At 45.0% G+C, this 16,744-nt stretch overlaps 1 protein-coding gene across 1 annotated transcript in view; it reads left to right on the forward strand.

Moving 5' to 3' along the window:
• Positions 1-1,641: 1,641 nt before the first annotated feature.
• The window catches only part of LOC147417846 (ER lumen protein-retaining receptor-like), a 71,390-nt gene continuing 56,287 nt past the window's right edge, over positions 1,642-16,744 (forward strand). The window contains exon 1 of the mRNA XM_086506972.1: positions 1,642-1,988. Within this exon, the coding sequence (XP_086363098.1) occupies positions 1,898-1,988 (91 nt within the window). The 5' untranslated portion in view covers positions 1,642-1,897. The remainder of the gene's footprint in view (positions 1,989-16,744) is intronic.

The raw sequence follows: 16,744 nt of genomic DNA on the forward strand, positions 1-16,744 counted from the left end.
TCTCTCTCTCTCTCTCTCTCTCTCTCTCTCTCTCTCTCGGGAATAGGGATTACCAAGGGAATATAGGGCATGCTGGCCATGCTCCCTCTTCTCTCAACTAAGGCGGGCCTTTAAGGAAAATCATTCTTTTAGTTAGGAGAATCTTCGAGAGCAAACAAAGGGAAATTTTTCAAAGATCTTGAGGGCAATCAAAGCACGACAATTGGAGTAGAAGTCTAAAACTTATTGTTGGTAATTGAGGGATTAGGAAAAAGAAAGCTCTTGAGTGCTTTCTGACTGCTCACAAGGAGGCCTCCTGTTGGACTCTCTTTCAGATTTCCAGAAGCCAGAGTGACCGTAGTAGCAATTTTTTCTCCTGACTTGTGAAGTCTACTACATGCATCCATGTTGCATACTTTCCAACTGCCTTTGATAGCAAAGGAAGCACCCAATTTTGTAGACTTATGGCACCAAGGAAAATTGGTAATAGGCTGGTCGTGATTGGGCTTCACTGCCAAAGTAAGCTTTTGGCTAATGTCACCTACATTTCCAGGGCGAGATTGACCTCCACCTGCAGCACCCATAACAAGGGCATGGTTATGCAAGCTTGTCAAATTTACATGTTTCATTCACTGTGTACTGCAAATTATGAGTTGCATTTTGTCTACGACACCCAAGAGAGTCCTCTTTCTCTATTTTGACACTGTTAAGATTGCTTACCTTGGTTGTGGATGATGCGATCACTTCATTGCTAAGGTAAGACATGCACTTGGTTGTAGACTTGTCATCCATTGAAGAGTGTTGTTCATGCAAGCCAGTGAAGGCAGCTACACAAGATTGGCATCATTACCATGACTCTCTTGAGGTGTCCTTGTAGAAGCATCCCATATAGCTTCTGTTGCTTGAAGACTTCAATTCGGCACTCTCACGAAAACTTCCACCAAATGAAGGTCTACTACTAGCAGATGGCTCTTCGTGGAAGCTCTACGAGGAGTGATTACGGCTGGCGTTTCTAGATGAAGAAGTCGATGCAGTATTATTACTATAACTTGGCGAATGAGGGTACTTGTGCACATTCGTGCTGGGATTGTATAGCTTGGTGTGGAGGGTAAAAATCCATAGCACTTGGGTTGTTTCTTCTCTCTGCACGACACTGAGCCATTATCTTGTGGGCTAAAAATTTCCTTCTTGATTGTCAAGGGTGCCTTTGTATGCACAACAATCACAATCTCAACAGAGGAATTGTAGCTTCAAAATAAATCACAGGAGAGTGGCGCCCAAACGGGCAATGCATGTTGCTACACAAGCCACCTTATCATGTTACCAATGCCCACATTGTAGAGCACAAGCTTGTTGCTGATTATAAAGCTTGGCCCCATCTTCATAAGGCGATGCCGAGAGGAGAAGAGAACGAGACCCATTTCACAGAAGGGAGGAGAAGAGCAAGCATGCACATCCTAACCTCACTTTGCCTGGATTTCCTGCTCCAAAATTAGCTTTACAAGCTCGCCTGTAGAGGCTTTGTGTACATGCCTCTCAAGTCTCAAATCAACTCATGCCAAGTGGCATATCTCCCCTATCTCTATTGCAAAAAGCCCTTTTGACGGGCCTTGCTCGTCAAATTTCACAATAGGGCGCTTTTTGCGAAGTGACACCTAACCAACCAGAGCTTGAGGAACAACAAAAGTTCAATTAGTGTGCTGGTGTCCATCTGGGCTGTTCTTAGGCTGCCAATTGTGCGTGCCGGGAGCTCTACGCTGCTTCGGTGCGCTCTGTTTATGTGCATTGCATGCTCGCGATCTGGTAAAGGAGGAGGAAGATCCCTGCAAGCAATCCCTAATTCTCAAGATTAGGGCTTCAGCAGATTGCTCTGACACTCCAAGATCGTAGAGCAGAATTCCTTATCTGGGCTTCGAAAATGAACGCCTTTCGCTTCATTGGCGACATGTCTCATCTCTTCAGCATCCTCTTGCTTCTCCTTAAGATTCACACCATCAAATCCTGTGCAGGTTTGCCCCCTCTTGTCTCCACACATTGCTCCAAATTTTTCGAGGTCATGCCTAATTTTGTAGTCTTCATGCTTACATTGTATCACCTTAGTTGCATGGTGTTGAGGATTTTGGCAAATGGCCTTTCCTTAAGAAGTTGCGATTGCAGTTGTTAATGTGAGTCGTATGGAGGAGATCTACGAGCTATTCAGTTGGCATTATTTCTGTCTTGGACTAGGAAGGATCTTCAATGTTCCCAAATGTCCTTATCATGCAAAGGAAGAGTTTTAATGGGTTGCAACCACATTCCATGTGCTTTTTCTGTTTTATTGTTTATACAATCAGCATTAAGGAGATAGTTCAATAGCTCTTGCTCCCTAGGGTCAAATGCTAGTTGCTGCGAAATTTTAGTGAAGGTCATAATGAGACGAATGTGTCAGTCCATGATGCAGAAGCATACAATGAGAGAGAGAGAGAGAGAGAGAGAGAGAGAGAGAGAGAGAGTTGAACCAACCAATTGGGCAATGAATTAATTGATTGTCCAATGGGGGTCGGGTGCTTCTTATATACTGGCAGAGAGAGAGAGAGAGAGAGAGAGAGAGAGAGAGAGAGAGAGAGAGAGAGAGAGAGTGTTGAACCAACCAACTGGGCAATGAATTAATTGATTGTCCAATGGGGGTCGGGTGCTTCTTATATACTGGCCCCACGGGTGCTTCTTATATACTGGCTTGGGGCCTTAAGTACCCTCCTCAACAAATTACCCTTCTGAGAACTTTGACAAATAAGTAAAATAAATACCTAAAACCAAAATAAATATTGGGATCACATTGGACCATTCACTTGAGATGCTATAACTTTAACACCTGCCGATGAAGAAGCTACCATGGACACTCCAGCACTGGCTGGGATATTGGATACACCTCAGATTTGCATCGCCATCTTGAGCACCAATTGCCTCATAGAAAGTTGAACTGTAGACCACACTATGTTACATCCAAGAATTCCCATTCGTCCAAGAATTCCCATTCGTCGGATATTGGATACACCTTGAATTTGCATCGCTAGCTTGTTATCTGAGAAGCCATCTTGAGCACTGGTCGCCTCACAAAAAATTGACGTGTAGACCACAGTACGTCCAAGAATTCCGATTTGTGATCTGTGAACACATCACGTCCAAGCTTTCCTAGACAATGAACTTTGGAAACACATCCTGTCCATAATCTGGCCAACAACAATAGATTGTCTAAAATGCATCCATAGTGTTTTGTATACGTCGCATCGGTTCTTGCCAAATGCATGTGCCGTGAACTCTGACGTGAACTCTGACCCACGGGTTCAAACTTCGATAACTTGAACTCCGGTCCAAATCATTTGTAGGGAGCATTGTTTATCCCTCTCTGCTTCTAACAAGCCTCTCTCTGGCTAAAGCATGTTGTGACAACTACCACGTGACAAGAAATTTGGCATTGTGGCCATTGTGGCCTCCACCATGTGTTGCGTGCTGGTCTCCTCAATGCAAACACTACCTCTGCTTTCGTCATTTAGTTTGCCTTTGCCGTTGTCCTTTCTTGACACTCGAATCTTGCCCTTGGAGACTAATACAACTTGCACTTCCATGAGAAAATATCTGAGATCATCACTCTCCCGCCTTTCCTTTGTGATTTGCAAGAGTAATGGCCTGACCGCCATCTCGTACTCCCATGGCAACTTCAAAAGCCCGAATGCCGTTGAGTACTAGTGTGAGCACTATCCAATAGCTGAGAGTTGATATTGGTTCACCTTTGCCAAAGTGGCACCATGGGAGCAAGCTTGCGAGACTTGTCACAAACTTGGCAATGGAAAATAGTCCCTAAGGCGCCTTGCATCTCAAAAACGTTGGCCCAAAGGTGTCCATGGCCGCTCCCTTTTAGACATGCTTTTCAAAACGCCGGAGAGAATGAGGTGAAGCCGGCACCGGAAATTTGTGCATTTCAGAAGATAGTCGTAAGCTACTAGCACCAAGATCTCTTGCCCCAAAGCATTTCAAAATGCAAGTCGGTTGGAGACATGGACCGCAAGCTAGAGGGGGCAATGCCTCTCAAAATGCCAGTCAATCCGCCCCTTCAAATTGTCATCGCAAGCTTATCCTCTGATGGAGCCTTCTCCTGCTGCAACGTTTCAAAACGTTGGCGAATCACCTCTCTTTACCCACCAGCAGTGCTGCAGACTGCCAGTGGGACCTCTTGTTGCTTAGAGCATTTCAAAACGTTGCCAGTAGGACTCTCCCTCCTAAGGATGATCTTCTTAACCTGTAGCCTTTCAAGGCTCTGCTTTGAAGAGAATACCCCACCTGTTGCGTTTCCAAAACGCATTGGTTTTACGCTTCCAAAATTTCTTACTTCTTTCCTTGTTTTAATGATTGCTTTTAGCTTCAATGATGGTTCCTTTTATCTCCCTGAAAAGAGAGAGAGAGAGAGAGAGAGAGAGAGAGAGAGAGAGAGAGAGAGAGAGAGAGAGAGAGAGAGAGAGACCCGATGGCTGCGGATGTGGTATTTGCTTTTGATTGTGTAGATGGAATGTACTCACATGCAATAACTCAAGTGCATACTCTTTTGACCCGAATGGGGAATGTCAAAACTCTTCAAAATAAGCATCTCCGGGGTTGATTTGATGCACCTTTGGATCCTTCTCGATGTGGGATTGTAGATGGCCACCAAGGGGTAGATCTGGGGCTCAATTGCGCTCTCGACGTGAGAGGAATGAAAGGGTTGAATGTCACAAAGTGATGACGTGGCTACGGACAGCAGAAACCTTAATTTTTGCCAGAAACCCTAAAATTCATGCAAACCCTAATTTTTGCCAGAAACCCTAATTTCCGGAAATCGCGGAGGCGGATTTTTTTTTTTATATAATAAATTTTAATGAGCGACGCAAATCCTAGCTTTTTGCTATGCAAGGATTTTGGATGAGAGAAAGAGTTGAATTGCTTTATTTTAACTCTCATTGAGAGAGAGAGAGAGAGAGAGAGAGAGAGAGAGAGAGAGAGAGAGAGAGAGAGAGAGAGAGAGAATTTGCTTTTGCTTTCAAGCTTTCGGGGCTCTGCTTTTGGGCATCCCTTGTAACCTTTAAATTAGTGGTGAGGGCCTCACTTCTCAGAGGATCTGGACGCAGAGTCTGAGAGTGAATCCTGAGCCACTCTCTTGTACTTTGAATTGATTAATACAAAAAGAAATACCGAAAGGGGCGCCAGTCTTTGGGGCCAATATCTCTAGGCACGGAACTCCGCTGGGCCAGTGCAAATCTATTGTGATCTGTGGATTGTTTTGAAGTGGTTATGAGGTGCTGTCGCGATTGATTCTTGACTTGGAGTGTCCAAGTCTGTTACAGTGGTATAGAGCATGGCCGATTTCTCTTCTACGGGAACTCCGATCCCCAATTTTTTTTCCGCGGCACCTATGGCTTCAAGGATCAGTCGACTCCCTCTGCATTTGGAGATGCGGACAGGGATCACAACGAAGATTCCGACAGAGAGTATGGCCCACCTCGGCCTACTCAGGCGGAGCGGCGAGAGATGGAGCGTCGCCAGTTGATCGGCGATGCAACGAAGATGATGCTCAATTTTGCGAAGGACCCAAAATTTGCAAAATATATGAGCGAGACTTCTTTTCAGGAAGTGCATGAGCATTGGCAGAAAACCACTACACCTACTCTCAAGAAACCTTCTGCTCACAGGAAATATTCAGAGAAGGAATTAGGAGAGGTGGTTGATGCACGGATCGCCCAGCTTTTTGACGCGCAAAAGAAAGCCAAAAAGCACGGCAAAAAGCAGAAGAAAGGCACTGACTCCCGTGGATATTTGGGTCGTCAGTCAACTTTTGATAAGGCAAAGAAACAGAAGAAGCGTGTTCTATTTGAAGGAGTACCCAGTTCTTCTTCTTCTTCTTCTGACAGTTCTTCTAGCTCTTCAGATTCGAGCGAAGAAGACAGAAAAGGTAAAAAGCAAAGCAAGAAACAAAGCTTCGGAAAGGGCAAGAAAAAGGCAAAGAAGGCTAAATCTTGCCCAGAGCGTGACAGTTCTATTGAGGACTCGTCTACAGACAGCTCAAATTCTGATGATGGAAACTTTTATGCGAACAAGAAGAATTTTTATAAAGCCAACCGGTATGACTTTCTCGAAGATAAAAGCAAGAAAGTCCGAGAGTTTAAGAAAGGTGGCCACTCGATCAAGTTTGATACTTTTTCAGGATACTCAGATGCTTCGAAGGCTTTGTCTTTTATATAGCAGTTTGACATCGCTTTCGCGGGAGGACGCTATTTAGAGCACTCCAAGATTCGGAGGGCTACCTCTTACCTAAAGGGGAATGCTCGTACTTGGTGGTCCACGCTTCTTTTAAACAAGACTGCGCCAGTTAAATGGCTGAAATTCAAAAAGCTTTTTATTTCTTCTTGGTTGATGCAAGAATATGAACGAGATATACGAGCTGCTTGGAACCATCTTCGGATGACCAAGAAAGATACAATCAATGCTTATTGTGAAAGATTCTGGAGCTCTTTTCTACCCGCCTCTTCATTCAAGAAGATCACGTTCAGAGAACAGATTGAGCGGTTCACCTTGGGTCTACCTACAGAGATCCGAGATCATTGCTTGGAGCAGAAGTCAGCTTCTATTCAGGAGTTGATGAGTCATGCGAAGCGGGGCTTTGCCATTCACTCTTGCAGTCTGACTTACCCCACAGATGAGAACATGACACAACGAGCTGAACAGATTTCTGGGAATGAAAGTAGAAAGAAAAAGAGCAATCCAAAGAAAAAGGATGCACGACCCAAGCTTACTCCTGAGGAGAGAGCTCGCTTCATCAGAGAGGGGAAGTGCTTTGGATGCGGAGAACAGGGACATATCTCCACGAAGTGCCCTAAAAAGGCACAGAAAAAACAGAATGATAAAGACGACGACAGGCCTGAGAGTTCGAGAGTAGCTGAGGAAAAGGCAGATAGAAAAGCAGAACTGGTACCACATGGCGTGGGACCTGCACCGAATCTAATGAATGAAAGTACAAACTTTGCCGCTTTTGGGGCAAAGTGAAGGATCAGGAAGCTCTTTTGAAGGAGCCAAGGCCAACTTCTTTTCACTTGGAATTGGCGGCTCGATTGGGAAATTACGCTCGACAGACTGACGCCAGAGGCGGAGGTAGTTCGATTGGCGCCCGGATGGGCTGTTACCATTACACCGAGCATTGGCAAAATTCGTTTGCAATGACAGGGGTGTTCAGGGCACGCGAGTGACGTTCTACTCAGGATCCCTTGGTACCACAAGAACTACGCCGTGGTTGACTACTGAGCCGAGAAAGCGACTTTGATAAATGAAGGGCTTAGAGATTGTACTTGATGAACTTCAATTTCTTACTCATTCTTTTGGGAGAGAACTGAACATGGATAAAGGTTGAATATGTTTTGACCTGATCAAAAGAACGCAAAGATCTTTCTCCACACTCATGGCGATTGCTTTTTAGAGGGCCTGAAGATCAAACCATTGATCTGATACCTGGAAGCACGCCACCGAACCGGCCACCTTACCGTGTGAGCCGAGTACAGAATGAAAAGATTATGAACTCAATGAAAGACCTCTTGGAAAAGGGTCTTGTCCAACATAGTACTTCACCGTATTGCTCTCCACTATTGTTGGATTTGAAGAAAGACGGATCTTGGAGAATGTGCATCGATTATAGCGCTCTCAACAAAATCATCATCAAGAACAGATTTCCGATTCCTAGGATCGATGATATACTCGACAGGTTACAGGGATCCTCGTGCTTTAGCAGGATTGACTTGAAGAGTGGATATCATTAGATCCGGATCGCGCCGGGAGACGTCTACAAGACAGCCTTTCGGACGACTTTTGGGTTATTTGAGTTTTTGGTGATGCCTTTTGGCTTACCCAATGCTCCTGTGACATTTAACCGGATGATGGACAAGATTTTTCAAGAGTACAAGCTATTTGTTGACACTTTCTTTGATGATATCATTGTTTTCTCCAAGAATGAAGCAGAACACAGAGATCATATGCTTCAGAGATACATTTTTTTTGGGACACTTTGTCTCAGCAAACAGGAGTGCAAATGGATCCGGCCAAGATAGACACTATCCGTGATTGGCCTGATTTGAAGAATATCCATGAAGTTGAAAGCTTCTTGGGACTGTGTTCGTACTACAGACGGTTCATTCGGAAGTTTGCAGAGGTTGCTTCCCCTTTGCATATCTTGATACAGAAAGGAGTCCCTTTCTCGTGGGGATCCACAGAGGTGATTGCCTTTCAGACATTGAAAGAGAAAATTGACTACAGGACTAGATTTGACTTTGCTGGACTTGCAGAAGTCATTTGAAGTATTTTGTGATGCTTATGGTCATAGTCTGGGTGCGGTCTTGATGCAAGAAGGCCATGTCATTGCTTATGTAACCGGCCTGTTCAATCCAAAAAGGGCGGTAGACTTTACTTCAAACCTTGATTTAGCTTTCACCCATTATTAGTCGTCTATTATACCTGCGCTATAGTGACACAAGAGAGGGGAATGGGATACAGATGCTAGAATGCACCTGTATGAGAAGACCGACACCAGATTGGCCCCTAACTTAGGCGCCCCTTTCGGTATTTCTTTATTCTTCCAAAGAGGGACTAAACGCTGTGGATCCCTACAAGCTGCCCCGCACAAACTTGGCTGAATTTCAACTGTTCCAGCCCGATTTCGGCAGCATAACTGTACTAGGACCCTTCACAGTCAGTATTCCCACGCATTGAGTGACTTTCCCGACGCATACGGGCACTTTGCAAGACCTGGCGAGAATCTGCAGCACGCTGAATTCTCTGTTTTCAGCCCCGAAAATGCGCTAGATCGCCTGTACAGCGGTCCCCTTGCGTCCCCGAACCTACTGGGGGTATTAGGGTCCGTTTAGGGCCAAAACCCTAAACCTGCAAAAATACACAGCAGGCTGTAATTTACTGTTTCGAGCTCCATTTCGCGTGCCGGTCACATCCGTAGCAAGTCCTCGAGCTCCCGCACCTGTAGGGCTACTTGCCCTTTGAATCGGACGAGATTTCTGGCGTGAAACCTCTCCGAATTCACCTGTACCTGCGGGGGGATTAGCCGCTAGCTAATCAAGTACCTGTGCAAGAGGCTCTTGCCTCGGCAATCGCGCATGAACCCACACAATTGTACATTGGTCAAATGAAGAGCCCACTAGAGGGGCATAACATACTGCCAAAGGGGAGAGAGAGGGCAGTGCGTAGCGTGCAGGGCATCACTCCTGGCACCGCACTGTACATAGGAGGGAAAGCAAGAACTCCATAGCTCTTAACCTGTGACAAAATCTGAAAATCAGCCTCCTCTCTCATTTTAGGCGCCCCCTCTCTGGCCAGGAGTAGCAGAATGCTCACAGAGTGCCACATGGCACATTTTCCGACTTTGGGCATTCCCGGCTAAAAATATCTCAATTGGTGCGTCAGTTGACTTTGCAGCAGAGCAAGAAAATGTTCCCCTTGTCATTCCGGAGGTAATGACGCCAACACATTTTCAGGTCCCAAAATAGCAGTTCCCTAAATTTTAGGAGATGCTGCCATTGTATCTTTCTAGGTCATCCGACCCTCTTTGTACAGTGCGGCCACATCCAAAATTGAAATGTAGCCTCTGTAGCAAAGGATTCCACTTTGGCTAGTCAATGACCCCACTTGGCTAACCATAGTCCTTGTCCAACCTTAGTGCTCTCTTGCCCTCAGGCCTGGACTCCCTCTGGACAGTTCCACACTAGCTATGCAATGCAGGGCAGTTAGATTTCTTGAGGGGTGTTTCCAAAAGGTGAAAGTAAATAGATAATAAGAAAGAAATCAACAAAAAGGATAGATAGTAGTCACACGCTGGTGACAGCTTACGAGAGCCGATTATTCTCTAGGCCGGAGATGACAGTACAGATTTATGAGAAAGAGCTTTTGGTGGTTATCCATGCTCTTATTCAGTGGCGGCATTACCTACTCGGAGCGGATTTAACTGTCTTTACAAACCATTAGAGTTTGCGTTACTTCTTGCCACATAAGCAGCTTTTGAAAAAGCAGATGCGGTGGGCAAACATCTTGTCACAGTTTCACTTCCAGATGTCCATGTGCAGGGACAGAAGAATGTGGTGGCAGATGCTTTGTCTCGGAAGCCGTTGGTTCTGGCTATTTCCGCGATACATCATAGGAGCTTCGAGGATATGGGCGATTAGTATGCCACAGATACAGATTTTGCAGATATTTTCACACGGATACGGGATGGGGAGACAGTAGCTGGATACTCCCTTCGGGAAGGCTACTTGATGAGAAAGACTTATGTTGTGCGTTACACAGCCGGTGCGGGAAAAGGTTATGACTGAATGCCACTGTCCACCTTTTACGGGTCACCGCGGCATTGCTACCACCATGAAGGGGTAGAGAGATACTTCTTTTGGCCGAGACTCAAAAAGGATGTGGAAGACTTTGTGCGCAGTATGCCAGAAGGTCAAGTTTTACAGGCATAAGGCACAGGAATTGTTACAGCCTTTACCCATACCCACCGGCCCCTGGGAAAATATTGAAATGGATTTCATTTTTGATCTCCCGAGAACACAGAATGATCACGATGATTTTCCGATTACATGGCATGTCCGAGACGATTGTCTCCGACAGAGACCCCAGATTTATGAGTTCGTTTTGGAAGGCAATTTGGGAGAACATTGGCACGCGGTTGCAGTTCTCGTCATCGTTCCACTTGCAGACTGACGGGCAATCTGAGATTCCCAATTCAGTGGTTTTAGATTTATTGAAGTCTTGTATCTTGGATCAGAAGACTCAATGGGAAAAGAACTTACCTTTGGTGGAATTTTCCTACAATAACAAGATACACTCTTCGACGGGGAAGATGCCATTTGAGATTGTTGAAAGTGCTGCGAGGTTCCATCCTTCCTGAGCAGGAAAGATTAGATTTTTGAAGTGGATGAATATTCGCGAGATTTGGATACGGCTTTTGCCAAGGTTCGCGAGACTTTGCAGAAGTCTCAAGAACGACAGAAAAAGGTTGCGGATTGCCATCGTCGCGACATGAAATTGAAGGAGGATGATTGGGTGCTCTTATGTTTTGAGAAGGCACGCCTACGAAAGAAAAAGGGAAAGGAGAGGCTTTTTCCAAAGCTTAGTATGCGATACTACGGACCTTTCCAGATCACTGAAAAGATAAATGATGTCTCCTCCTGATTGAAACTTGGAGGATTCACAATGCATTCCATGTGAGTCTCTTGAAACCTTTTAAAGGTCATGTGCCTGATGATGGGAAGCCTGATGAGCAACCCTAAGTGGAAGAAAACGAGGAGATCCTTGTTCCTGAACAGATTTGGCACATAAGGATACGAAGAAAGGTAAAGTCCGAAGGCGGTTCTTGGTTAAGTTCAAGAACTTTCCTTCATTTGATGCGAAGTGGATGGAGGAGGAGGACCTAGCAGATACTCCTCGGATCATGAAACTTTACCTCGATGTTTTGGTTTAGCATGGTCTACTCCAAACGGAACCTAGAAATTCATCTTGGCCGAAGATCTGGTGTAGTGGGATGCACAAGAGGGGAGTTACTCCGCTCCTTTGTGAACAGATGTCTTGATTTTGATACTAAAGTCGCTGATGTCTCTTTGAGCTTCAGGGATATTGAGAGCTGACAGTATTCTGCTGGATGACTTTATGAAATGGAATTCCTGATAATGATACTGATCTGTTCTTGACTTCTTTTGAGTGCAGGAACTGATAGACGAAATGACTGCAGCATTTTGGTCTGATTGATCTCGAATAGACATGGTTGCAATAGGGGTTAGTCAATCGGACATCGATGAGGTCCCGATTGGACCTAGATGTGATTGCTAGCTACATTGCCGATAAATCATGGTCTAAGATCCGAATGAATGTTGAATGTCGTGTGATGTCGTGTGATGTGACTGTCGATTTTGTACATGTGCTAGATGTGTGTTCCTAGTACGTAGGTACTAACAGCCAGTGTCTGCTAAGACGGTTTATGGCTTTTGTCGGTTTTGCAGGCGTAATCGCGGTCGATTACAATGCTTTCAAGAGGGGGGTATGTCACAAAGTGATGACGTGGCTACGGACAGCAGAAACCCTAATTTCTGCCAGAAACCCTAATTTCTGCCAGAAACCCTAATTTCCAAAAATCGCGGAGGCGGATTTTTTAATATATTTTTTTATAATTTTATTTTTAATGAGCGACGCAAATCCTAGCTTTTTGCTACGCAAGATTTTTGGATGAGAGAGAGTTGAATTGCTTTATTTTAACTCTCATTGAGAGAGAGAGAGAATTTGCTTTTGCTTTCAAGCTTTTGGGGCTCTGCTTTTGGGCATCCCTTGTAACCTTTAAATTAGTGGTGAGGGCCTCACTTCTCAGAGGATCTGGACGCAGAGTCTGAGAGTGAATCCCGAGCCACTCTCTTGTACTTTGAATTGATTAATACAAAAAGAAATACCGAAAGGGGCGCCAGTCTTTGGGGCCAATATCTCTAGGCACGGAACTCCGCCGGGCCAGTGCAAATCTATTGTGATCTGTGAATTGTTTTGAAGTGGTTATTTGGTGCTGTCGCGATTGATTCTTGACTTGGAGTGTCCAAGTCTGTTACACTGAAAACGCAGATCTTGATGATGCTGATGATGGGCAACAATGGGAGGACTTGATGTCAGGTGCAATGGAAATGTTTAAGGATTTAGCTCAGATCTAGTACTCCACACAAACAAAGGGCCACTTTACTTCAGTTGAAAGAACTCAACTGAATTGAATGAAAATGAGAGAGAGAGAGAGAGAGAGAGAGAGAGAGAGAGAGAGAGAGAGAGAGAGAGAGAGAGACGACACCGAATGGCGGGTCCCAAACCCTCAAGGGCCACCTTGCTCTGTTTCCAGAGCAAGTACTTTCTTTAGTCTTGCACAATGCTGATACAATACAAAATGCAAAAACAAATTTGTGCAAATTTATGGTTTGAGGCTATTTGGGCTTTTACAATCTTGAGTGATTGGATCTTCCATACATAGCATGCTTTGTTTAGGTTTTTCATAGGCTTGACCAAATCTGCAAAACAGTGAGGAAAGTTGCTTGACAAAATAATTTGTCGAGAAAGTGAACTACCTCTATTGAGGCAAGGACGAGGCATGGTGCCTCTGTGACTGCTACTTTGAGCGCATCAAACACACTCTTAGCGACATCGGTCATGACTACGTGCTGACGACGAGTCTTGACACCTTCAACAAATGAGAAAATGGTGCGGCAATATGTGCAAAGTGCTTGATATGAGAACCGTGTGCTTGACACAAACATTCAAAATGAGCGAATGTCACAAATTGATGACGTGGTTGCCCACTAGACCCACACCCCCCCCGTAATGCTGACGTGGCAGGGAATACAGCTCGCTGAATTGCTGACGTGGCGCTGCAGTGCGGACACGCCCGCAATTTGCGGAAAAGCTGACACGTGGCAGCATGTACGGACCTCCGCGTTTTACGGAAAGCTGAGGGCTGTTTTTGGCTACGCAATTTCTGGCTGAAAGCTTACGCTGGAGCTTTCTGGGATTGTTTTATTTTTACATTAAGCAAGAGAGAGAAAAAGAGTTCTCTTGCTTTATCTTTTTCAAGTGCTTTTTATTTGAAGCTCTTGGGATAGCTTTTGGGGCTATGCTTTTAGCATCCCTTGTAATCTTTAAATATGTGGGCAGGGCCTCACAACTCAGAGCATCTGGACGCAGAGTCTGAGAGTGAGCGCCTGCTTGCACTCTTATACTTTGAACACATATTAATACAAAAAGAAATACCGAAAGGGATGCCAGTCTTTGGGGCCAATATCTCTAGGCACGGAACTCCGCCAGGCTAGTGTCGAATCAATTGTGAACTGTGAACTGTTTTGATGTCACAAACTGCTGACATGTAGCGTAACTGCGAAACGTTTCAGACCCGAAACGTTTCACCTGACGTTTCACCTTGAAAAGTTTCACCCTGGGCTAAGGCCTCACTGAAACATTTGACCGAAACGCCAATTTTGTGTATATATAGAGTTATGTACCGACAAAATAAGTGTTCACAGTGCAGTGAGTAGAGACACATGCTATGTTAACGTTGAAATAGCATATACATAATAAATAGATAACTATTTAATGGCTAAATTCTCTAAAGGCAATTTTTCATTTTAGGCGTTTCACTCTAGGCGTTTCACCTTGCAGGTGAAACGTTTCGGCCGTTTCACCCGTTTCGCGTTTCATGCCTGCTGAAACGTGTTTCGCGGTTACGCTGCTGACATGTCAAAGCCTAAACAATGGAGCCAACTTACAAATGCCGGCCGAGGGGCCTAAACCCTAAGAAGAGCAAGTAATAGAAGAAGTCCTACCAACTTATGGGGACACCGTCCGATGGGGCCCCAAGTGACATAAAGGATTAAAATAAAGCAGGACCCGCACACACGCAAAAACTGATGACGTGGCATATTTTTTGAAAATTGCACTGTCATGATGACGTGGCAAGCTGTACGGAATTCCGCGTTTTGCGCTGGCTAATGACGTGGCAGGCTGTACGGATTTTCGTGATTTACGCTGACAGCTTTTTGGCTTTGCTTTTGGAAGAGAAGCTTTTGAGTTTTAAAGGCTTTTTACTGTAACTGCTTTTCAGGCCAAGGGCCTTTAAATATGAGGTTAGGGCTTATTCTCTGGCATGCTTCCTGGAGAAGGTGTAGAGTCTGGAGTACCAGCTTGTACTATGTTGATGCAATATAAAGAAATACCGAAAGGGGCGCCAAGGTTTGGGGCCAATACTCTCTGGGGTGGAATTCCGCCACTCCGTGTTGCGTGTCGTCTCTCTCTCTCTCTCTCTCTCTCTCTCAGAGTTTTGCTTTTACTGAAGTGCTAAAAATCTGTTCAATCTGTTCTTTTCTATTGGCACGCGGTGCCCGCCTTGTGGCAGTGGTATTAGAGCATCAGGCGTGTGCTTTTCTGAAAGCATACCGGTCCTACAAAAGAGCAGACAGTGGTATCTTCGCCCTCCAACCCGGACTTATTAGCCACTCCACCCTTACTCCATCGTGCATTGGGCACGCTCCCGTCTTCACCGCTCATGTCTTACAGGGCATAAGCCAATTAAGATCACTTGCAAGAGAAGGATCCAGATTTGTTTCAAGTCACTGTTTTTCTCAGAAGCAGTGCCATGCAATTGTTGATGACTACAGCTACCAAGCAGCATATTCCAAGTACTTGGCAAGCTTTCAAGAAAAAAATTTTGCCCGAAGTTAAATGGTTTCTGACATCTTCCTTCGGAGTGCAACTTCTAGCAGAGTGGGGTATCTTGAAATGCTTGCCATGGAAACCCTAGCAGATTATAACTTGAAATTTCTTGACATCTCTCTCTTCACGAGCATATGACCTTGGAGGTTCGGTGTGATTGCTATCTCTTGGGACTATCATCGCCGCCAAAGAAACACTGTTTGTCCAAGAGCTGATGGACCATGCTGTGCTCGGCTACGACCTCATGGAAGGGACCTAACCCTAATATTTAATGCAAGTTTCAAGACGGAAAGTCAATCGACTTTTCGAGCTTGACTGATGTCGAGATTGCTTTTTAAGTTTGAGTTGTGTTTGATCTTGTTTGGTGATCGTGTTTGGAATTTGTTTGAAATGGATGCTATTTGTTTTAAACCTGTCTTGGTGCCGATTTGAATTGTTTGACTCTGGTTTTAGATACTGGTTTCAATGATTGGTGATTTTACTCCCGGTGGAGAAGTGAGAAATACTGTTTTGGTATTGTTTGAACCTCGGAACGACGCAGCCGATGCCTGGGGAGTGTTTCGTTGTATGTTTGAAAACCTCGGAACGACGCAGGCCGATCCCTGGGGAGCGTTCCGTTGTATGCTAGAAAACCTCCGAACAACGCAAGCCAATGCCTCGGGAGCGTTTGGTTGTATGCTTGAACCTCCAAGCGATGCACATTGCAGTATGGGGAGCGTTTGGTTGTACAGTTCTCTGAGCTCATGGCCCGGACCTTTTTAGGTTATTTGCGGGGGAGTGACGAGGTAGACGTAGACGTTGTGTCTTATAACATGTATATGTAAGCATTTGTGTTGCATTGTGATGTGCCAATTACTGAATATTCCTAATTGGATGAGATTGCCTGGGTATGTAATTTTAGTGCATCAAGACACCCGTGGAATATTAGTACGGTCTGGGTGTGATGGCTAATTTTACTACGCCGGAATATCAAGAGTTCCGATCTGGACAAAAAGAGAAGCTAACTCCTTGATTAAAAGAGCAGAAAGGAGAAGCTAACTCCTTGATCAAAATAGCTGAAAGGAAAAGCTAACTCCTTGATCAAAAGAGCAAATTGATTGTCCCTCGGAGTGACCCTCGAAAATTCTTGAGCTAACTTGAGTTGTTTTGCAGATATGCTGTAATCGTGGACGATTATTCTCTTTCAAGAAGGGGAGATGTCACAAACTGTTGACGTGTCAAAGCCTAAAGAATAGAGCCAACTTACAAATGCCGGCCGAGGGGCCTAAACCCTAAGAAGAGCAAGTAACAGAAGAAGTCCTACCAACTTATGGGGACCCCGTCCGATGGGGCCCCAAGTGACATAAAGGATTAAAATAAAGCAGGACCCGCACACACGCAAAAACTGATGACGTGGCATATTTTTCGAAAATTGCGCTGTCATGATGACGTGGCAAGCTGTACGGAATTCCGCATTTTGCGCTGACTGATGATGTGGCAGGCTGTACGGATT

This window comes from Adiantum capillus-veneris, chromosome 30 (assembly GCF_014529385.1).
Source record: "Adiantum capillus-veneris isolate H3 chromosome 30, ASM1452938v2, whole genome shotgun sequence".
NCBI classification, from domain to species: Eukaryota; Viridiplantae; Streptophyta; class Polypodiopsida; order Polypodiales; family Pteridaceae; genus Adiantum; species Adiantum capillus-veneris.